Genomic DNA, 25,425 nt, shown 5'->3' with positions numbered 1-25,425 from the left:
CTCGATCTCTCCGACAGCGGCGACGGATTTGACTGCAGATGTAACGGAAGAGGAAATCATTGAAGCAATACAGGCTGGGGCTGCTCATAAGTCCCCGGGACCTGATGGCCTTCCTCTGGAATTTTACCGGACGTATCAACAATTGCTGGCACCAGCATGGACTGATATTTGCCGCGATCTTATGTCTCCCACGACGCAGATACCTGGGGCCTTCCTAGAAGGACTGATTGTGCCTATACACAAACCACGAAGCGGATCCAGGATCAGTGACTATCGGCCCTTGACCTTACTCAACAGTGACTTGAAGATTTTCACCCGGCTTCTGGCGGCACGCCTAAAGCGATCAGTACGATGTGTTGTGTCGCAGGACCAGGCATCGTTAGGTGGTGACCATAATATTCGCTCTGCATTGTGCCGATATAGAGATATGATCGCGCTAGCCAAAGCTCGCCAACTGCCAGGAGTTTTGGCCTCACTCGACTTTAGCCAGGCCTTTGACAGAGTCGACCACACATTTTTGATGGAGGTACTGCGACACATGGGGTATCCGGACGTCATAGTTAATGTACTGATGCATCTCCTACGCGGCGTGACGTCCAAGGTGTTATATAATGGCCGTCTTACGCCGCCGATACAGATCCAGCGATCGGTGCGACAAGGCTGCCCTCTTTCGGCGATATTGTACGCCCTCGTCTTGGAACCACTCCTCTGCGGCCTCCGACAACGCCTGACTGGGATGTCCCTTGGTGGACACACTTTTTGCTGCACTGCCTATGCGGATGATCTGGTACTCCTTCTTCGCAATAATGACGAAGTTCGTGCAGCACTGGCGTGGGTGGCGACCTACGGCGCGGCATCGGGGAGCCATCTCAATCTCCACAAATCACACGCCCTGTCTATAGGTAGAGGCCTACCCGACGAGAGTGTCGCACCGCTAAGAATCAGTGACACAATCCGCTGTCTTGGCATTGATTTCACATCTGACATGAAGCGTTCAACAGCCCTTAACTACAGGCGTTTATTGAATCAGATGAGAGCAGGAATAAGTGACCACCGTCTGCGACATCTAGACCTCCTGCAACGGACACGATATGCTAACGTCTATTTGGCGTCACGTATCCCCCATTTTGCACAGATACTCCCCGTACCACCTACCCTGGCTCACCGCATGTTGGCGGTTTTGGGATCCTTTGTTAATACGGGCATGTTATTTAAGATTCGTTACGAGTCCCTAACCCTCCCGAGGAGCAGAGGGGGTTTAGGCCTTTGTCATGTTCAGAACAGAGCGAAGGCCCTGTTCGTCAGCTGTCACCTGCAACTGTGGCGACGAAGTCCGACGTGCCTCACAAGTCTCTTACTGGAAGTCTTACGACCAATCTCACTCGCACCCCCTGTGATGATATCGGACATCCCAGCACCTTTCTTCTACATTAGCCAGTTCTTCCTTGAATTAAGCTACATCCGCACCGCACTACTACCCACACGCTTGATGATGACGAGGGCGGTATATGCTGCCATGCAAATGAACAGGACGCCGAATGTGATTGAAAGCAAACACCCCAACACAAAGTGGCGCGCTGTGTGGCAGGCAGTGAATGCCATCACCCTTGATACTGACGTGCAATCTGCATGGTACGTAACTGTTAATGGGAAACAGTTGTGCCAGTCCCGCCTACATCACATCCACCTAGCTGATTCACCCTTGTGTGCCACATGCCAAGTGATTGACACGGATGAACATCGTTTCGAATGCGGGTCGGCAAAGGACGTTTGGTATTTGGTGCGTCAGATATTGGCTTTTCTCACACGCACGACTCCCGACAGGATAACTACCCGATCACTTCTTTTCCCCGATCAGATTTATTTCCCAAGAGCAAAAACGAACTCTGTGACGTGGATCAGCGGCCACGCTGTTCACTACCTCTTCGGTGATGGCGACAAGACAGTACCCGATTTTTGGTATTATCTCAACGAACGACATTGTGCGATCGTCAAGAACCCTAAATATCGGCAATATTTTTCTAATTTTCTTTGGAGCGCATTCCATAATCCGCCTCGCAGCTGGATTATCGATGACATGAGAAGATAACCATAGCACCTCTTCCCAGTTCCTTTTTTTTTATGAGATTGAACAAACAACGGAAACAACACAGCAACGAGAAGACAGTCATCGAAAAATTCGCAGCGGGCTATAGTATGGAGCATCCTTTGTCGTAACGGGACGACTTCCTATTATTCTGTTTATGTAGCCGAAGAAGAACGGCCTTCCTTTTATCCATTTGTATAAAATAAAAGAAAATAAAAACAAAAGCAGAAAAACAAACAAAAAAAAAAAAAAAAAAGTTGGTAGAGCACTTGCGCGCGAAAGGCAAAGGTCCCGAGTTCGAGTCTCGGTCGGGCACACAGTTTTAATCTGCCAGGAAGTTCCATATCAGCGCACACTCCGCTGCAGAGTGAAAATCTCATTCTGGAAACATCCCCCAGGCTGTGGCTAAGCCAGGTCTCCGCAGTATCCTTTCTTTCAGGAGTGCTAGTTCTGCATGGTTCGCAGGAGAGCTTCTGTAAAGTTTGGAAGGTAGGAGACGAGGTACTGGCAGAAGTAAAGCTGTGAGGACCGGTCGTGAGTCGTGCTTCGGTAGCTCAGTTGGTAGAGCACTTGCCAGCGAATGGCAAAGGTCCCGAGTTCGAGTCTCGGTCGGGCACACAGTTTTAATCTGCCAGGAAGTTTCATATCAGCGCACACTCCGCTGCAGAGTGAAAATCTCTTTCCAGCACTGGGTTAGATTAGTATATGATGGCCGCATATGGCAATATGCTCCTCCGAATCTGTTCTAAAGCCTAGCTCGAGTAATCTTTCAGGATTTGTTCCTCATTTCATGCTCACGAAGAGTCACAGCTCTCTCCGACACTTTGGGCTCTATTCGGAAAACGCGATGCCAAAACTTTTGATATTGTTCTGAGTATCATCAGAGTTCGCTCATTATTGTCCTGCTCATATGTTCTGTAGCCTCGCGAGTGGGAATGAAGAGGATTTCCAAGCAACTGTTAGTGTCGACAATCGTTAACTAACTTCTGTAGGAGAACCAATGGGCTTGGACGACGTCAGAGGTAGTGGATAATCGTGCACGGATCTTCGTCTGTGTGGTCCGTTATTAATCGTGTCCAACATAAAAACTATATGAACCACAAAATTCAGGGTCATGTAATCTGTGCTAAATGTGAATCCGACTGTCAGCTCTGAAAATTCGCCCCCTTGATTCATATCATGAAACCATATTGCGTTTTGTCCCCCGACTCTAAGACAGTTTTTCCTTCAGTGCCGAAGCCTAACAACAGTCTGCGGTTCCACAACAGCTGACGTACACCTTGCGCACCTATACACTTTGTGATGAACTATGAAATTAGCGCGACTGACCGATTACTTTGGCAATTCCGTAGTGATCATCATTATCAATAATCATGGAATATCCGTGATCGAACACAGCACTGCGTGTAGTGCGTAGTAAACATGACCAGTATAGAGGACCTCACTGATGAGACGGTACTGAGTGACCGTACAGATCTGAAATAGATCATCGATACAGTCTAATAACTAAAATAATATCCAATATAAACGACACTGAGCCTATCTTGACGTAAGTAATCAAGTCGATGAATATTAAGAAAAAACTTAAATTTGTTAGAATAACATGTAAACTGGGACTGCAAAGAATAGACAAGTCTATGGATAACCTCAGCCGGCCGAAGTGGCCGTGCGGTTAAAGGCGCTGCAGTCTGGAACCGCAAGACCGCTACGGTCGCAGGTTCGAATCCTGCCTCGGGCATGGATGTTTGTGATGTCCTTCGGTTAGTTAGGTTTAACTAGTTCTAAGTTCTAGGGGACTAATGACCTCAGCAGTTGAGTCCCATAGTGCTCAGAGCCATTTGAACCAGCCATTTTGATAACCTCATAGGTGTATTGACATCTTGAATGGAACACCTCATTAAACATAATTTGGTGTTTGTGCGAGCAATTAATAATGCAAAGATGTACCTTGGAACACTGCAGGCCTGAATTGTAACGTTTGTGTACACATGAATGAATTGGATGGTGTAGGGAGGAAAACAGTATAGGAAGAGCAGCAGCTGTATAGTTATCAAGAGCTCAGATTAAAAACCAGTATTAGGAAAAGAAAGGAAAGTTGAGAGGTGAAAGGCATATGCGAGGGAAATAACTTGAAGGCAGTATTATACAAAGGGCACAGGAAGTAGATGATGATGAGATGGGAGATGTGATACTGCAAGAAGAAACTGACAGAGCAGTGAAAGATATAAGTCGAAATAGGGCACCTGGAGTACACGACATTCCTTCAGAACTACTGATATCCTTGGGAGAGCCAACTATGATAAAGCTGTGCCACCGGATGCGCAAAGTATATAAGATAGGGGAAATACCTTCAGTCTTCAAGATGAATGTAATAGTTTCAGTTCCAAAGATGCACGTGCTGGCACTTGTGAATATTACCGAACTATTAGTGTAATAAGTCGTGGTTAAAACATTCTAATACCAATTCTTTACAGAAAAACGGAAAAACTGGTAGAAGTCGAAGTGTGGAAGGGGCAGTTCGGTTGCCGGAGAAATATAGCAGCACGCGAGACAATGCTACTCTACGACTTATCTTAAAAAGAAAAGCTACAAAGCTACACTCATAGAATTTGTAGATTTAGGGAAAGCTTTTGACAATGTTGAGTGCAATAAAGTTTTTGGAATTCTGAAGGCATCTGGGATAAACTACAGGGAGCGGAGTATTGTATACAACTTGCACAGTAACAAGACAGCAGTATAAGAGTCGCAGGGCATGAGAAGGAAGCAGTGGTTGAGAATGGAGTGAGACAGAGCTGTAGAGTATCCACGACGTTATTCAAATTATACATTGAGCAAGCATTAAATAAAACGAAAGAACTGTCTGAGGAAGTAATTATAGTAGACGGAGAAGAAATGAAAGCTTTGAGGTTTCCCTATGACATTGTAATTCTGTCAGACCCAGCAAATGACTCTGAAGAGAAGTTGAAAGGAATGGGCATTATCTTGAGAGGAGGACATAAGGTGAACATTAGCAAAAGCGAAACAAGTATGATGGAATGTAGTCGAATTTAAAAAGGTAATTCCGGTGGAATTAGATTTGGCAATGAGATACCATGAGTGGTACATTCGTTTTGCTATTTGAGAAGTAACATAACTGATGATGGCCGAGGCAGATACAAAATATCAACTGATTGTGACAAGAAAAGCGTTTCTGAAATAGACAAATCTGTGAACATCGAGTATAGGTTTAAGTGTTATGATGTCTTTTCTGTAGGTTTTAGTTTGAAAAAAATGGTTTAAATGGCTCTGAGCAGTATGGGCTTAATATCAATGGTCATCAGTCCCCTAGAACTTAGAACTACTTAAACCTAAATAACCTAAGGACATCACACAACACCCAGGCATAACGAGGCACAGAAAATCCCTGACCCCGCCGGGAATCGAACTCGGGAACATTTAGTTTGAAGTGTAGACCGGTACAGAAGAGAAATATGGAGAAATGGCTCTAAGCACTATGGGACTTAACATCTCAGGTCGTCAGTCCCCTAGACTTAGAACTACTTGAACCTAACTAACCTAAGGACATCACGCACATCCATGCCCGAGGCAGGATTCGAACCTGCGACCATAGTAGCAGCGCGGTTCCGGACTGAAGCGACTAGAACCGCTCCGTCACAGCGGCCGGCTACATATGGACAATAATGAATTTAGACAGCAAGAGAACAGAATTTTTTGAAATGTGGCGCCACACAAGAATGCTGAATATTGGGTGGATAGATCGTGCAACTAATGAGGAAGTACTGAACAGAACACGAGAGCGAAAAAAAATGGGACATAACTTGACGAAAAGAAGGGACCGGTTGATAGGACATATTCTGACAGGTAAAGTAGTATCAGAGTGAAGCGTGGGGGGTAAAAATTGTAGGGGAAGATCAAGAGACGAATACACCAAGCAAGTTTAAATGGATTTATTTACAGCAGTTATTCGGAGGAGCTGCATGAGACCACTCTTCAGGCTGAAGAGAACAACAATTACAACAATAGGAAGAAAAGAAACTTGACTGTTGACAAGTCTTGTTCCAGATGCATCTCGTTCCTTCGAAACGGCCAGTTGGGGTAGCCGTGAGGTCTGAGGCGTCTTGTCACGGTCCGCGTGGCTCCCCCCATCGGAGGTTCGAGTCCTACCTCGGGCATGGGCGTGTGTGTTGTCCTTAGCGTAAGTTAGTTTAAGTTAGATTAAGTAGTGCGCAAGCCTAGCGATCGATGACCTCCGCAGTTTTCCGGCCGGTGTGGCCGAGCGGTTCTAGGCGCTTCAGTCTGGAACCGCGTGACCGCTGCGGTCGCAGGTTCGAATCCTGCCTCGGGGATGTGTGTGTGTGTGATGTCCTTAGGTTAGTTAGGTTTAAATAGTTCTAAGTTCTAGGGGACTGATGACCCCCGATGTTAAGTCCCACAGTGCTCAGAGCCATTTGAACCTCCGTAGTTTGGTCCAATAGTCCTTACCACAAATTTCCAAATTTCCTTCGAAACGCAGGACCACTTGTTTTTCGGCACACGTCAACCAGCCTGTTGCGCCTGTGTTTACAGCAGAGTCAGCTACGTGCGACGTGGGCAGCCGTGCGGCCCCGGCCACGCTGAGAGGTGGAGACACGCTTCCACGTCACGACGCCAGACGGACCGTTTTCCCTTCCTGCCTCTTTCCGTGCCGTGCGTGTGGCTCAGAACGCGGAGATCGATGGCCACCGGCTGTATCGGCGTTTCTCCGCGTCGGCGCCCACTGTCCGACAAAGGTCTTCGTCCGGCAGGCCCCTTTGATTGGCCAACACGCATTAGCATGGCTAGTGCGTGTCTCTGCACGCACAAGGCCGATAGAAATCGGGGCTACGGATAGGAAGGCCGAGTCGTAGGAGAGGTGACGTAGTCCCCACAGGACGGTTCGACGCCATGTCTTTCCTCTTCGCACTCACCTGAATTCAAACGACAGTTTCGCGTCTGTGTTTGTGTCTCCAGAAACCACTGTTCCGGATGAATACGCAGCGGTGACTTCCAGTGACGGTGCCGATTCTTATCTAACAAACTGTTAAAGCAAAACCAAATTTCCAAAAATATACATCACAGGTACTTGACCGAGTGAGGTGGTGCAGTCTTTAGCACACTGGACTCACACTCGCGAGGAAGACTGTTCAAACCCGCGTCCGGCCATCCTGATTTAGGTTTTCCGTGATTTCCTTAAATCACTTCAGGCAAATTCTGGGATGGTTCCTTTGAAAGGGCACGGCCAATTTCCTTCCGCATCCTTCCTTAATCCGATGGCACCGATTACCTCGCTGTTCGGCCCTCTCTCTCAAATCAACCAAACAACCACAGATACCAGTGCGAGCTGTAACTTCTGGCCAAAGAGGAGCCTCGTTTATCCGATTCCGGTTAATCAATACTTCCAGTTCGTCCCGATTGTACTTATTTGTCTTACTGTTTGTTTTTAGTACAGTAACTCTGTACTAGGAACGCGTGCTGAAAAGTAAGCCACCGAATGTTTTATTATGTTCTCAATATCGATTGAGGTATTACGTGTGATGCATATTACTCAGTAATTCTCTGGCGCAAGTTGCCACCCTCTGCCGCTAGCGAGCCCCGAACTGTAGTGAAACACAGAGGCAAAATAATGTAAATGTCGTGTGACTAGGGCTAGACCGTTCGCCGGGTGCAAGTCTTTCGATCTGACGCCACTTCGGTGACTTGCGCGTCGATGGGGATGAAATGATGATGATGATCAGGACAACACAACAGCCAATCCCTGAGAGGATAAAATCTCTGACCCAACCGGGAATATAACCCGGGCCCTATTTCTATAATCTCATTTTGTTCTATTTTGCTCGTTGAATTTGTTAGAAGCGGACGTCCGATGACACCCAGTTAGGTTCTCCGTTGATCTGTTCACTCAGTTTTTTGTTACGGAGGGTGGCTAACCGTCTAACCGAACACGCTGAGCTACCGTGCCGGCGGCCCTTAGGATTGACATTCTGCCGCGCTGACCACTTAGCTACGGGGGGCGGACGACAACATAGAGGTGTGTAACGTAAACATGTTCTGCGTGAGAGACCGTCCACACATGGAGCACCCTCTCTTCCAGCACGACAATGCCACATCATACACAAGAGCTGCGACATCTGCAAGAATTAGGCGCCTTGGGTCAAGGGCGTAGCCAGGATTTTGTCAAAGGCGTGTCCAACTTGATGAAGAGGATTATGAAAAGGCTTATGTCTTTATTTATTCCAAATACAGGATTTATTTTTTATGTATAAAATTTCGGGAGACCTTCATACCTTGCTCTATAAAGTTAAGCAATAAAAACTTATATATATATATATATATATATATATATATATATATATATATATGTGTGTGTGTGTGTGTGTGTGTGTCATTACCTGGCTATATAATAACTTCGCTTTATTGACAAACATGAATTAAAACTCTACTATAATGTATTGCCTCTTTGTCTAATATAAGGTTCACTGTCGAAGAGCATAAGCATCTTAATGCTGTGTTGAGTCACTTACAACGTTAAAGGGTTCAAACCTCCGGACCATTGTTATCTTTCTTCTACTACACTCTTTCATTTAAATTTCCAACTTATCTGAAACCAAGTCAGAATTCTTTCAGCACATCAGAGCATCCCAAGTTCCTCAGTTCAGTCATCTTGAAACCGTAGCAACCAAATTTATTTATAAAAGAAAAGAAAATACACTAATACTATGACCTACAGTTTTGGGATCTTAACATTGATTCACGCATTGATTTCAAGTACACTTTTAACGTATGCGACGTCACAAATGAGTTTTCGTTTATCCATAACAGTATGATAATACAGTCTTTGATGCTAACGAACTCCTCTGTGCTGTACAACATACGTTATCGCTTTAATGACGTTTATTTACAAATACGTTAGAGCTATAGCAGATGGACTAACTGTTCCAAGAATATTACGAATAAGACATTTCACGGTAGAACATCTTCCTTGCAGTAAAACTTGAAGACACGATATATCGCCGACCCACAAGTGAGCCATCCTTAAGTACAGATAAATAGTACAAAATGACCGTCCCTAGCTATCTTCCAATGTAAATATCTCTGAACGATGCATATTTGCAAAATCTTTCCCAAACCAACATTAAAATTAAATACTATTTGTCAGGGAAATAAATATTTCCCAAATCAAGATAAGTACTCTTACAGAAGTAACGAAAAAATTATTTTTTACGTAATTGTTTCTACAACGTAAAAGCATTACAGTTTGAAGATAATCATAGAACATCTGAAAACGGCCGGCCGAAGTGGCCGTGCGGTTCTAGGCGCTGCAGTGTGAAACCGCGAGACCGCTACGGTCGTAGGTTCGAATCGTGCCTCGGGCATGGATGTGTGTGATGTCCTTAGGTTAGTTAGGTTTAAGTAGTTCTAAGTTCTAGGGGACTGACGAGCTCAGAAGCTGAGTCCCATAGTGCTCAGAGCCATTTGAACCATCTCAAAACGCGTGAGTTGTTGTAGTGTTACAAGAGCGTAAATACACTCCTGGAAATTGAAATAAGAACACCGTGAATTCATTGTCCCAGGAAGGGGAAACTTTATTGACACATTCCTGGGGTCAGATACATCACATGATCACACTGACAGAACCACAGGCACATAGACACAGGCAACAGAGCATGCACAATGTCGGCACTAGTACAGTGTATATCCACCTTTCGCAGCAATGCAGGCTGCTATTCTCCCATGGAGACGATCGTAGAGATGCTGGATGTAGTCCTGTGGAACGGCTTGCCATGCCATTTCCACCTGGCGCCTCAGTTGGACCAGCGTTCGTGCTGGACGTGCAGACCGCGTGAGACGACGCTTCATCCAGTCCCAAACATGCTCAATGGGGGACAGATCCGGAGATCTTGCTGGCCAGGGTAGTTGACTTACACCTTCTAGACCACGTTGGGTGGCACGGGATACATGCGGACGTGCATTGTCCTGTTGGAACAGCACGTTCCCTTGCCGGTCTAGGAATGGTAGAACGATGGGTTCGATGACGGTTTGGATGTACCGTGCACTATTCAGTGTCCCCTCGACGATCACCAGTGGTGTACGGCCAGTGTAGGAGATCGCTCCCCACACCATGATGCCGGGTGTTGGCCCTGTGTGCCTCGGTCGTATGCAGTCCTGATTGTGGCGCTCACCTGCACGGCGCCAAACACGCATACGACCATCATTGGCACCAAGGCAGAAGCGAATCTCATCGCTGAAGACGACACGTCTCCATTCGTCCCTCCATTCACGCCTGTCGCGACACCACTGGAGGCGGGCTGCACGATGTTGGGGCGTGAGCGGAAGACGGCCTAACGGTGTGTGGGACCGTAGCCCAGCTTCATGGAGACGGTTGCGAATGGTCCTCGCCGATACCCCAGGAGCAACAGTGTCCCTAATTTGCTGGGAAGTGGCGGTGCGGTCCCCTACGGCACTGCGTAGGATCCTACGATCTTGGCGTGCATCCGTGCGTCGCTGCGGTCCGGTCGCAGGTCGACGGGCACGTGCACCTTCCGCCGACCACTGGCGACAACATCGATGTACTGTGGAGACCTCACGCCCCACGTGTTGAGCAATTCGGTGGTACGTCTACCCGGCCTCCCGCATGCCCACTATACGCCCTCGCTCAAAGTCCGTCAACCGCACATACGGTTCACGTCCACGATGTCGCGGCATGCTACCAGTGTTAAAGACTGCGATGGAGCTCCGTATGCCACGGCAAACTGGCTGACACTGACGGCGGCGGTGCACAAATGCTGCGCAGCTAGCGCCGTTCGACGGCCAACACCGCGGTTCCTGGTGTGTCCGCTGTGCCGTGCGTGTGATCATTGCTTGTACAGCCCTCTCGCAGTGTCCGGAGCAAGTATGGTGGGTCTGACACACCGGTGTCAATGTGTTCTTTTTTCCATTTCCAGGAGTGTACATTACGGACGAAAGGTGCGGGGGTTGGGGCGGAGATCTTCTTCAAGCAATCCGCTCAAAAAAGCATTTTACAAACGATCGAACTATAGACTGTCCTGACGTCACATATCCCTTCCGTCCTCCACAAACCACTCTCCCTCCTTCGGTATCGGAACCGGTTTTCGTAACTGAGTACCGCCCACGTCTCCAGATCTCCAGATTGGGCGATATTTTGCATTTGGGCTACTAATGATAGAATTTTGAGAAAATTGTTTAGAGAAATGCAACAATTCGCCGCTTGGGCGGTATTTTTGTTGATCAACACGATTTTTCGGCAACAGAGACGAATCCCACTGTATTTTCATGCACTTACTTTAATTTAACGTTATTTGTGGTTATGTTTACCGCTCCGCTGCCTTCTGATATATTGAAATATTGCAACCCGAAAGTCCTACCAAACTGCAAACAACGACTAAGATTCAACTATTACTGATAAGTAACTATGGTATTATAGTAGCACGTACATATTTTCAACTTACCATAATTCTAGAGGACAAAGTAAAACTGGTTTTCCTCTTCTTTCTTGTTACAAACTTACCTCTAATTAGACACTATCGCAACAGCACACAGAACAAAGGCAGCAAACGGCGGCAATTACATTTAATTCAGCTGCAGCTGTCTAACAAAACAACAAGCGAGCTCACGTAAGGCCAACGACGTGCAGTAGCTGGTCTTGGCTAAAGTAAGGAAGGGTGACAGGTGACAGTGCTATCGATATATCTATAATTTAAATCTATCGATAGCCTTGTTGATTATCAAAAGTTCGTACCTCTTTTTCGTCATATGACTGAAAATCAAAATAACTGTCAATTTGACTACACCGCAGCCAGGGCGTCTGATTTTATTTAAGTGATGGAGTCCGGATCCTCTTGACGTCCACTTCGGTTACGTCCTTGCTTGGGTTCACTGCCAACGATCGCTCATCCACCATACAGTCCTTCTTGGCCCCATCCGACTCTTTTCTGTTTCAAAAACTTAAAAAAAACAGTTTGAGACCTCCACTTCGATAGTGATGAAGTGGTGCAAGCAAAGCTGAGGTTGTGGCACCGTCAACAATGTCACTCAACAGTGACAGTATCAACAAACTGGTCCCCCACTGTGAGAAATGTATGCGACGCCAGCCTGATTGTTGACAAGTAAATAAGTAGGCATGAAGACTAAAGATGTTCAATGTTAATTAAATTATTGTATTTAAAAAGCTACAAGAGTTTCCACATAACAAATTCGGAGGTATTACTTTGCAGCACACCATCTTATTTCATACTGTGAAGGTATAAACTGGCAACAGTGAACGGCGACAGTCATTAACTTCAACCAACTGCAATACACTGTTGTGGCACGCCGTCAGTTAACAGCGACTTGTACACCATTCAACCGGCTGGTCCTCCTGCTGGGCCTCAGGCGCATTTTCTCTGATGTTCCGGCATATGTTGGCAATTTCGTGTTTGCAGTGTGTAGCTCTAGTCGGTCCAAACAACTACTCCTCACGACATCTTTCACGCGATGCTCGGCGTCGACGCGAAACGTCGGTTTGTTTGCTGTTGAAAAGAAAGTGATTTTTAAAACAGGATTTTACGTGTCCTTTCGATAGAAGAGTCCCAGAATAGTCTAGTGCGATATTTGTTTTATCGATAAGTATTACCAGGGACAGTAAGTACTCAAGCAGCGAGTGAGCAGCGTTTCCGCACGGCGCTTGCAGGTCAGCACGGGCCATGGCGGTGCATTTGCTGCTGGAGTTCTAGGTTATTCTTTGTGTTTTACTGTCTCTGTTAAATCGCATGGATAAAACGGATAGGGATGGCTAGAGGACAAATGTAAGGATGTAGAGGCTTATCTCACTAAGGGTAAGATAGACACTGCCTACAGAAAAATTAAAGAGACCTTTGGAGAAAAGAGAACCACTTGTATGAATATCAAGAGCTCAGATGGAAACCCAATTCTAAGCAAAGAAAGAAAAGCAGAAAGGTGGAAGGAGCATATAGAGGGCCTATACAAGGGCGATGTACTTGAGGACAATTTATGGAAATGGAAGAGGATGTAGATGATAGATGAAATGGGAGATATGATACTGCGTGAAGAGATTGACAAAGCACTGAAAGATCTGAGTCGAAACAAGGCCCCGGGAGTAGACAACATTCGATTAGAACTACTGACGGCCTTGGGAGAGCCAGTCCTGACAAAACTCTACCATCTGGTGAGCAAAATGTATGAGACAGGCGAATTACCCTCAGACTTCAAGAAGAATATAATAATTCCAATCCCAAAGAAAGCAGGTGTTGACAGATGTGAAAATTACCGAACCATCAGTTTAATAATAAGTCACAGCTGCAAAATACTAACGCGAATTCTTTACAGACGAATGGAAAAACTAGTAGAAGCGGACCTCGGGGAAGATCAGTTTGGATTCCGTACAAATATTGGAACACGTGAAGCAATACTGACCTTACGACTTATCGTAGAAGCTAAATTAAGGAAAGGCAAAACTACGTTTCTAGCATTTATAGATTTAGAGAAAGCTTTTGACAATGTTGACTGGAATACTCTCTTTCAAATTCTGAAGGTGGCAGGGATAAAATACAGGGAGCGAAAGGCTATTTACAATTTGTACAGAAACCAGATGGCAGTTATAAGAGACGAGGGGCATGAGAGGGAAGCAGTGGTCGGGAAGGGAGTGAGACAGGGTTGTAGCCTCTCCCCGATGTTATTCAATCTGTATATTGAGCAAGCAGTGAAGGAAACAAAAGAAAAAATCAGAGTAGGTATTAAAATCCATGGAGAAGAAATAAAATCTTCGAGGTTCGCCGATGACATTGTAATTCTGTCAGAGACAACAAAGGACTTGGAAGAGCAGTTGAACGGAATGGATAGTGTCTTGAATGGAGGATATAAGATGAACATCAACAAAAGCAAAACGAGGGTAATGGAATGTAGTCGAATTAAGCCGGGTGGTGCTGAGGGAATTAGATTAGGAAATTAGACACTTAAAGTAGTAAAGGAGTTTTGCTATTTGGGGAACACAATAACTGATGATGGTCGAAGTAGAGAGGATTTAAAATGTATACTGGCAATGGGAAGGAAAGCGTTTCTGAAGAAGAGAAATTTGTTAACATCGAGTATAGATTTAAGTGTCAGGAAGTCGTTTCTGAAAGTATTTGTATGGAGTGTAGCCATGTATGGAATTGAAACATGGACGATAAATAGCTTGGACAAGAAGAGAATAGAAGCTTTCGAAATGTGGTGCTACAGAAGAATGCTGAAGATTAGATGGGTAGATCACATAACTGATGAGGAGGTATTGAATAGGATTGCGGAGAAGAGGAGTTTGTGGCGCAACGCGACTAGAAGAAGGGATCGGTTGGTAGGACACATTCTGAGGCCTCAAGAGATCACCAATTTAGTATTGTAGGGCAGCGTGCGGGGCAGAAATCGTAGAGGGAGACCAAGAGATGAATACACTAAGCAGATTCAGAAGGATGTATGTTGTAGTAGGTACTGGGAGATGAAGAAGCTTGCACAGGATAGAGCAGCATGGAAGGCTGCATGAATCCAGTCTCAGGACTGAAGACCACAACAACAACAAAACGGATATCGCACTAGACTAATTTGGGACGGGTCTAGTGAAGGGGCACATAAAATTTCGCTTTAAAAACAATTTTACTTTTAACTGGAACCGAACCGACGCTTTCCGTCGACATTGGGCCTGTCACGGAGCGTGTGATAAGTAGTATTAGTCTGGACTGATACCAGCTACACATAGCAAAACGGAAATTGGATATATGTGCCGAAACAGCAAAGAAAATGTGCCCGACACTTCTTTGGAGAGACACCCTGTACTGCCACTGTTAACGCGAGAGTAAAATGACCCCAAAGAGGAAGAAGGTGGTAGTGTCCATCAACAAAAACTCTGATGGGCGCCGTAGGATGAGTAAAGAGGAACTATTAAAAAATATTGTTGCTGAATTTGGTGTTGGAGCATCAACGGTGACAGATTGGAAGAGCAGCCGGAAAGAAATTGAAATCTATTGTTTAAAAATGATGATATTTGATGAAATTATTACCGGCTGTTCGTCTGAAGGCGGTGAGATACTGGTGATGGATTAGCTGGCAATTTTTCGGCTAAATATGAAGATAGTATGACACACACAGAGTCGAAAATTCAGCTGGACAGTACAACAGTTTATTCGGAACGTCAGGCGGAAACGACTCCAGCGAGACCCATGGTGAAACGCCCGAGAGATCATACTACACGTAAAGGACGTAATAAATAATGGACCACAAAAAATTTCGTGATTATTTCAGTGCATAACACTCACTGTGTTCTTTTTCCAGTCTCTGTTGTACATTTTCATGAACTTAACGTGTAATTCGTGTATTTACGTAAAATAATAAATAAATATAATGATTGTACGAACGGCATTTGACCTGTGTGTTTTTTTTTATTTTAGTATCGGGATTATTGGAATTTTCTATACGTTAGAGGAATTACGTTCCCACCTAGTCCGCATAAATGACATTCCACTGCAATTTATCTTTATTTTTATTTCCGGATTATTGGCATTTGCAATAATCCGAAGGAATTACGGTTCCACCTAGCCAGCATAAATGAGGTTCCAGTGTAATACACCAAGCAGTATTGAGTTTGGCGCCGGGACGGCGACCAGCGTACGACGAAATAGTGGACCTTTCTAGAACGTTCACCGAACTTCACATCACTGTCTTCCATACTAATGAAAAAATAAACCCGAGGAAAATTTGAACTTACACTTCGAAACAGAAAATTTTACCTCCGTACACGATATAAGTTGCCGTTTCATGTAAAGTTGAGAAAAGCTCGCTCATTTTTTCACTATCGAGAGTGCATTGAGTTGAAACTGAGATAAAACAGCAACGAAAGACGTTTGGGCTTCTCCGTTTCAACAGATTAACACCTGTTCAACAGTGTTTTGTACTACGTTCCCTGTAGTCTACTCTTCATGTCAACCGAGTGTTAAACATTCCTAATGAGTCTGTCTGGTGTGTTTTGTTATGAGACTTCTGTTTTAAGCCATTTGCGGAAAACTGACACGAAACATAACTGTAAAGGGTACTTCGCGGTTGTATGTATTTGCATATAAAAGGCATACCTTGTAAAATAAAAAATATTTAAATGTATGCTCTGATTCTGAATATTTAATAGCTATCGATAGCTTGTAAGATTTAAAACGGAAAAAATGCGATGCATGCAAAAGATAATAGTAAGGAGCTCAATTATTCTTGCAGCAGTTAGTAAAGAAGGAAGAGGACTATTCACGTTTCAATTAAGCAGTGCATGCACACCACGTTTTTGTTCCCAATGTACCAGGTATTTTCATAGCTATTAAAGCCTCACAGTTACAAGTAAAGAAGACTATTTGTCTGAGATTAGTAATATGTTTAGGATGAGGAGAAACAACTTTTTACATTTTGTTCCGATTTAAAAACGTGTTATATTAAAAATTCATTTTATTTACATAATTATGTGTGTGTGTGTGTGTGTGTGTGTGTGTGTGTGTGTGTATTTGTGTGAAATTTCTGAATAGTTTTAAAACATTTTAATAAGATTATGTCAGTCGTATTTTCACCTGAGTCAATCAACATATTGTTTCTTCCTGCGTACACCTTACGAAAAGAGCATGAAGGTAAAAATTAGATATATTTTAGCTCACACGGTTGTTGACCAGCAATCGTTCTTCCCGTGAACCATTCACGACTGGAACAAGAAAAGGAGCAAACGGCAATAGTACACAACTTACTCTCTTCGACACACCAGACAAGAAAGCGAGTTAGTATTGCATTGCCATCCAGATCTGAGTTATGTTTAACATTTCAGTCCTCATGCTTATTGGGAAGTTTATTTAAAATCAATCGCAAAATTGGTACCAAAGTGACAGACAGACAAGAACGCAAGCTAATTAAAACGTGGATCAAACTATGGTAAAGTTAAAACTGTCACTAAGTTTCTAGCGTGTAGAAGGCATACAAATGTGAAATCGGATGATTGTTTTTGTCGCTCCCTGTGTGTTATTGTCTTCTCCGTGCTTCGAAATTGTCTCTTGATTTATAGTCATTGTAATGACTTAACTTGCGTTAGTGTGTCAGCACTTTGCTACTTTGCTATAGTGCACATGCACAAATCAATTTTTTTTTCTTGTAGGAATGATGGTATTTTGCTTTGGTCATCTTATACAATATAGATTTCTGCCTATTTTTAGAACTACAATGTACATGAAGCTGAAGTTTTCATGAAAGAATGACTCTTCCTTTGATGGTATTCATATCGAGGTCAGAATACTGGATTTTCTTTAAAGTGGTGGTATACGTTATCCTATTAAAATTTGTAGTGAAACTCGCTCACTCGTCTCTTTCCTTTGAAGGAAATATTACAAACGTCTCGCGAAATGACCACAACAAGAAAATCAGAGAAATTTAGTGGTGATAAGGAGGTTTATTGACAGCCGCTCTTCCTAGATAGTTTTCGTGATTGTAACAGGGAAGATAGTGGCATCAGAAGTGTCATCCGTCATGCGCTGTAAGATGGCTTTCAGATTATAGATGTAAATGAAGATTTAGCTCTAAATAAAACTGACGACGCCCTACGACATGCGACTGTTGACTGTAAAGTAATGTTGTGTAACAAACAAAAAGCTGAAAGACAATAAATGTTGTAATCTGATTTTATCAAGCGACCATTCCGAGAGATGATTAAAATGAGTGCCAGTGAAGTCAGCGAAAGGCGGTTAACTTTGAGTAAAACACTGGAGGAGTACATGAGACGAAGCAAGCAAGTAAATACAGTAGATGCACTGGCAACGCCAGTGGCTTCTTCTTTTGCATCACGTTGGAGTTTGTTAAGTTCCTAGGGGATTCGGTCTTTGTAGGTTTTATCAGATGTGTAAATAAGGTGATGTCCTGTCTCGGGAAATCTAGCATTGTTAGTGGCTCTAATTACCAAGGGGAAATCATAGAATGCTGCTACACAACCTAACGAGATGATACAGCGGTTAAGGCGTTCCGTTCATATTACGGGGACGCAGAGTTCAAATAAGTATTCAAACATCCTGATCAGGGTTTCCCGTGCTTTCTATGTCAATGCAAGAGAATGTCACGATAGTGAAATTAAACAGAACAAAGCTGCATTTCTTCCCACGTCCTTCTCAAACTATTCTAGTACTTCATCTCTGATTACCTGTTGAGAATGAGACGTTAAACTCAAATATTCGCAAATTAAAAGTGCTGTAATAGATTTGAGAGCATAAAAAACCAAGTCAGATATTACTTACGACCGCGGTAAAAATGTCCGTTAGTTACGTAGGTAAACGTATGGTGACACTTGAACCTAAAAACTGGATATTCTTGCTTTCCTTCGCGACATACGTCTGGAGTACAGGTTAATCAGGACACTCAGCTGATTATAGCTCGTGCTGTTTTTATGTGGCAATGTCATTGTCCATTTTGCTCGATGTTTTTACCTTTACAAAAACAAACACTTCAACGCTTTTCGGTTACAACCATCTTCAGAATCTCTCAGGTAACAAACTGAACAAATGAGCAGTACTGTTTCTACAAGTATTACAATAATACACACGCAGGTTGACCAAGGAGAAATGTTCAGTATTCAGGAATACGACAGAACGCTCACCTGAAGCAAAAATATTCATATGGACGTTCGCCCTTTTCCGAATGGTTTCCGAAATAGAACACATGCAATGTACACTTGCTTTTGGGCAAGTGTGGCGCACTTATGTGCCTTACCTGCCAAACCTCTTTGACGTTTTGTTTTAGTCCAACGTATTTCATTGGATTTAAGCATCTTTGCTCAGGATGCCTTTCCATCATTAAATTACCCCGTTAAGGGGCTCCGGAACGCCCTATACTTGCAGTGTTAAAATAATGCTTATAAATTACATCTTTCCTCACAAAGTATTTGAGGTAGGAAGTTGAACTTTATACAGATTATTTATTGGAATATGGGCTACAACTTAACACAGGGATTTTACAAAATTTTAGTTCAGTTATTAAAGATGATTTTTTTCAATTGTAATGAAAATTCACAACATTTTTTGCAATTTTTCATTTATATATTCAAAAATATACAGTTTTTTGGAAAAAGGCTGTGTTAAATTATGCAGAAGGTACTGTGTAACATTTACTGTTTGGAAGATCCTTAGAAAACATGTAATTAGTATGAGAAAATAAAAGTTTTGGGAATCGAGCGACAAAGATTGGATTAACTTTTTAGTGCATTCCAGGTCCATAGGATGGATTATCTTCATCCTCTGCAAACTCCTCCTCCAGCTTCCTCTTGTTCCTCCTCCTGTTTACTCTTGCTTGTATTTCTAGACTCTTTACAGCCCTGTCTGCAGCCCGAAGGCGTTCCTTGTCTAAAGCAAGCATCGCTCGTACCATGTTAGAACCTATCTTCATTCCCATATTTCTAAATACCTTTCACCTTACAATGTTGCCATCATTGAAAGTCGCAACAGCATCATACACACCAAAGTGAAGTGTTTCTATTCCAACAAATACAGTCTTGGGGATTCTCGACCATATAACACTATTTACACTTTCATTGGGGTTTTGAGTTTTTCCGTGAATACACTTTTTCAACAGTTCAGGTGCTGCTAAGTCTCTGAAAATAGGTTTTATCACCTCCATTATTGCATGAGGCAGACTATGCTTATGAGTGTACACTTCACCAGTTAGCAATCCTTTGTTATATTTACACCAACTGTCTTCTTCTTTGGGACACAAGCTATGTTGGGGATTTTCATCGTCTTTATTGTTTACAGTAATAACACATACCTTTAGCTTTCCAACATTTCTCCTTTGCTTAAAAGCCTTCAGAGGATTTCTAATAACTTTACTTTTACTCATTATTATACTTCAACAAAACAGAGGCTCAAGAAGCAGAATTAATTACGAATATTTTCGAGATAACGACAGAGTAAATAAACATGAAACAATCGACAATCACACCAGCGATATACACTGCTGGCCACCGTAAATGCAACACCCTGAAGGAAGCATCCGAATCAAGTGAAATTTACACCATGGGTTTGCAGCGATGAGATATGCAACTGATTAGAATTTCAGCGCAGACGCACATCACGCGCGCCTGTGGCGCCACCTCATAGCGCCATTTAAGGCTTGGCGATTTCGACGAGTGTACGTTCGGCACGTGTGTTTACCTTGTGGATGTTTCACAAGACGATCAGTTATGCCTCGTAAACAACAGCGAACAACTTTTGATCAAGTATCCGTGTTCGACAGAGGAAGGATAGTGGCTTACCGAGATTGTGGATTATCATACAGAGAAATCGCTAGTCGTGTTGGACGAAACCAAACAACTGTAATGCGGATATGTGACCGTTGGATGCAAGAGGGTACGACGGACCGACGTGGTCGATCGCACCACTGCACGTGCTGATAGGCAAATTGTGCGCATGGCAGTGACGGATCGCTCAGTGACATCCCGAACCATAGCACAGCACATTGCGTCTGTAACGCATCATCCGGTGTCTGCGCGTACCATTCGACGCCGTTTACAGCAGAGTGGTCTGTTCGCAAGACGTCCATTGCTTCGTCTACCATTGACGCAGAACCACAGACGTCTCCGTCGCCAATGGTGTGATGACAGACGGATGTGGACAGCAGAATGGAATGACGTTGTCTTTACTGACGAGGCACGCTTCTGTCTGCAGCACCACGATGGTCGGATTCGAGTGTGGAGACACCGTGGAGAGAGGATGCTGGACAGCTGCATTATGCACCGCCACACTGGTCTTGCACCGGGTATTATGGTATGGGGCGGTATTGGATATTACTCTCGCACGCCTCTAGTACGCATTGCCAGTACTTTAAATAGCCGGCGCTACATATCCGAGGTGCTGGAGCCAGTTGTCCTTCCTTACCTTCAGGGCTCGGCCACAGCCATATTTCAACAGGATAATGCGCGACCACACGTGGCACGTATTGTCCAAAGGTTCTTCGTCAATAACCAGATTGAATTGCTTCCTGGCCGGCTCGCTCTCCGGATCTTTCGCCGATAGAAAACATGTGGTCCATGGTTGCTCAACGAGTGACCCAGATTACATCCCCAGCTGCCACACCAGATGATCTTTGGCAACGTGTGGAAGCTGCTTGGGCTGCTGTACCCCAGGAACAGATCCAACGTCTCTTTGACTCAATGCCGAGACGTGTGGCAGCGGTGATCTCCAACAATGGCGGCTACTCTGGCTACTGATTCTGGCAGGAACCACATGTCACAGACGTCTGTAAACGTAATCATTTGATACTCGGTCAACATGTTATCTACAAAATAAATCTTGTTGTGCTACCTCTTATCTTTCTTGGTGTTGCATTTACGGTGGCCAGCAGTGTATGTTGAACCATCACAGGTTAGCCACATCACATACTTTATCTCACATCACTAAAATGTACCTGATGAACACGGACGTTAATAATAACACCATTTGACCGTTTAACAGCGGCACAGTAGGTCACGCCCATGTAGAACACATTTCAAAAAAATTTAAAACTAGTTGTAGTCTTCGGAATTGAATGAATTATATATCTATTAAAAGTTAATAGTCTGCAGATTCAGAAAACGCAAAAAAGTAAAAATTGAACTTTTCATGATTTTGAGCCTTTCCGGAGCCCCTTAAACGCGCAGTTGTCCATTGTGTGTTGTAAGAGGAATTAAGTGTGTATCGGCTAACTGTGTTTGTACACGCGCTATCTGAAATGGTACACTCTTACATTAATGAAGAGTACACTGATCAACAAGAATGTTATGACCACCGACCTACTATCGATACAAACCCGTCCAGGCGACAGCTACCTTATCTGGCGAGGAATGACTGCTTGTCAGACACACGCGCGGTGCACGTGGTATCAATGAGCGTGCTGTCCATGACTACAGTGGGAAGGCACTCAATCTGTCTGAGTCTGACCGAGAGCAGATTGTGACCATTTCGGAAACTGCACCATTTATCGGGTGTTCGAGGAGTACTGTGGTGAATGTCTTCAACACGAGACGAAACCAAGGTGAAACTATGTCCAGATGTCGTGGGGTTAGGGGCCACCCGTCATTACAGATGCCGAACGTCGTAGGCTGGGCAGACTCGTAAAACAGGACAGGTGGCGCCTAGAACCGATCGGCCACTCCGGCTGGCTGACCTCAGCAGTTTGGCCCTATGGTCCTTACCACAAATTTCCAATTTCCAACTCTCATGAAAACGCATCGATGCCTCACATTCAAACACGTCGCTGCACAACTGGACGCCTCTTTTGGTAGTCTTGACACACTCTTCCACCAGTTGGGAGTACTCAAAGGTGTGTGATTTCTGGGTTCAACGATACCTAGAAGAGGAATATAAAGAGCAACAAGGTTGGTCCAATGAAGGAGCAGTACGAGGATGATGAGGAGGTTACTGATGCAGCAAGAGATTGGCTCCGATGTCGACCCGTGGTGTAGTACCATGTGGGCATATACAGGGTTATTACAAATGATTGAAGCGATTTCACAGCTCTACAATAACTTTATTATTTGAGATATTTTCAAAATGCTTTGCACAAACATACAAAAACTCATAAAGTTTTTTTAGGCATTCACAAATGTTCGATATGTGCCCCTTTAGTGATTCGGCAGACATCAAGCCGATAATCAAGTTCCTCCCACACTCGGCGCAGCATGTCCCCATTAATGAGTTCGAAAGCATCGTTGATGCGAGCTCGCAGTTCTGGCACGTTTCTAGATAGAGGAGGTTTAAACACTGAATCTTTCACATAACCCCACAGAAAGAAATCGCATGGGGTTAAGTCGGGAGAGCGTGGAGGCCATGACATGAATTACTGATCATGATCTCCACCACGACCGATCCATCGGTTTTCCAATCTCCTGTTTAAGAAATGCCGAACATCATGATGGAAGTGCGGTGGAGCACCATCCTGTTGAAAGATGAAGTCGGCGCAGTCGGTCTCCAGTTGTGGCATGAGCCAATTTCCCGCGGGCTACGCGTGAATCTTGCCCGCACGCGTTCAACCGTTTCTTCGCTCACTGCAGGCCGACCCGTTGATTTCCCCTTACAGAGGCATCCAGTAGCTTTAAACTGCGCATACCATCGCCGAATGGAGTTAGCAGTTGGTGGATCTTTGTTGAACTTCGTCCTGAAGTGTCGTTGCACTGTAATGACTGACTGATGTGAGTGCATTTCAAGCACGACATACGCTTTCTCGGCTCCTGTCGCCATTTTGTCTCACTGCGCTCTCGAGCGCTCTGACGGCAGAAACCTGAAGTGCGGCTTCAGCCGAGCAAAACTTTATGAGTTTTTCTACGTATCTGTAGTGTGTCGTGACCATATGTCAATGAATGGAGCTACAGTGAATTTATGAAATCGCTTCAATCATTTGTAATAGCCCTGTAGGACTTCCCAGTAAGGTGGCGTAAGGCGGAGACAATGTTGGAAAATAAGGTTCTGTAGCCAAAAGAGTGGGGAATGATATGGTGTATTGGAATCCTGAATAAAACCCACCTGCTTTGAGAAAAAAAGTGTTGCATTATTTATTGAACACCCGTAGTATTATATTACAGCTTATTCTATGAAATGACTAGCAACGGCCTTGCAGCAGTGGTAACACCGGTTCTCGTCAGATCACCGAAGTTAAGCGCTGTCCGCCTGGGCTAGTACTTGGATGGGTGACCATCCGGTCTGCCGAGCGCTGTTGGCAATCAGGGTGCACTCAGACCTTGTGAAGAAAACTGAGAAGGTTCTTGACTGAGAAGTAGCGGCTCCGGTCTGGGAAACTGACATACGGCCGGGGGAACAGTGTGCTGACCACATACCCCTCCATATCCGCATCCAGTGACGCCTATGAGTTGAGGAGGACACGGCGCCCGGTCAGTACTGTTGGGCATTCATACCCTGTTCGGGAGGGGTTTAGTTAGTTAGTTTATAAAATGACTGCAGTTAATACTAGGAAACATTTTTACGTTGGTATGAATGTTAACGTGACAAGGCTATTGGGTGAATGTTAACGCCACCTAACGGTCGCAGATAGTTATTTAAGGTAAGCTGTCTTATTAAGTAGCACTAGTGATGGTACAAGTGTACATGTCAATCGGCGAGATACAGTGTACCGAGACTATAAATGTGGCGTGCTTTCGTTTTATTCTACAAGTATTATTGTATTACGTGGAGAAATACTATTTTTTATGTTTTTTAAGAGATAAATTGTTATGATGGGTGTGGCAGGAAACATGTTTAGGTCCCCAAGATGAAATAATATTTTGGTGTCATTTAGGGACAAAATTTTCATTTGGCACAATGTATCTTCTCCCTCCAGTCACAAATGTGTTACAGAGTTTGTCTCTATTACTTATCCACTTCAAGCATTGTGACATCGCCAAGCGACGAGTTTCTATTCGATATTCTGCAATGTAATGAACTATATGTTGAACAATTTTTGTCGCTTCCCTGAGACAGGTGGCAAATCGACTTGTTTGCTCCTGTCTCCGTTTCACGTTAGATGTGTTCTCATATTACGCGGGTGCTGCCTGCTGCAGATGAAGGACCTGCACCACGACCACCTGGTGCGCTTCCTGGGCGCCTGCGTGGACCCGCCCAACTGCTACCTGCTGACCGAGTACTGCCCCAAGGGCAGCCTGCAGGACATCCTGGAGAACGAGCAGATACAGCTCGACTGGATGTTCCGCTACAGCCTCATGCACGACATCGTCAAGGTGAGTAACTGACTAAACGTTAGAAGATAGCAAGGCTGTACGTCGGCGAACCAAATACTCGTTTGAAATGGATAGCTAGGCTGAAGTCGACAAGTTGCTACGTCTTAGAGATTCACAGCAATACAGTGCGTCCATTAAGCCGTGGTGCAGTTTTAATCGCTCCCAGAAAAGCGATGAAACAAGATAGAATCGGAAGAGAAACTCTCGAAGGGTCCATACCTGCTCAGCGCAATTCGTTGTGGCTTCCATTTGCTGCCCTACATAGATCTAAACGATATTATACACACCTGGCCATTAAAAGTGCTACACCACGAAGATGACGTTCTAGCGACGCGAAATTTAACCGACAGGAAGAAGATGCTGTGATATGCAAATGATTAGCTTTTCAGAGCATTCACACAAGGCTGGCGCCGGTGGCGACACCTACAACGTGCTGACATGAGGAAAGTTTCCAACCGATTTCTCATACACAAACAGCAAAATTCAAATGGCTCTGAGCACTATGGGACTTAACATCTATGGTCATCAGTCCCCTAGAACTTAGAACTACTTAAACCTAACTAACCTAAGGACA

General features: G+C 44.3%; 1 protein-coding gene across 2 annotated transcripts in view; it reads left to right on the top strand.

The window, feature by feature from the left end:
• LOC126259294 (atrial natriuretic peptide receptor 1-like) overlaps positions 1-25,425 on the top strand; it is a 1,315,450-nt gene that overhangs the window by 1,032,310 nt on the left and 257,715 nt on the right. For both annotated transcript variants that reach the window (XM_049955955.1, XM_049955954.1), the window contains exon 11: positions 24,675-24,851. In XM_049955955.1, coding sequence (XP_049811912.1) covers positions 24,675-24,851 — 177 coding nt within the window. The remainder of the gene's footprint in view (positions 1-24,674; positions 24,852-25,425) is intronic.

Source organism: Schistocerca nitens, chromosome 5 (genome assembly GCF_023898315.1).
Source record: "Schistocerca nitens isolate TAMUIC-IGC-003100 chromosome 5, iqSchNite1.1, whole genome shotgun sequence".
In the NCBI taxonomy this organism is placed as follows: Eukaryota; Metazoa; Arthropoda; class Insecta; order Orthoptera; family Acrididae; genus Schistocerca; species Schistocerca nitens.
This window is presented reverse-complemented; position numbering and strand designations above follow the sequence as displayed.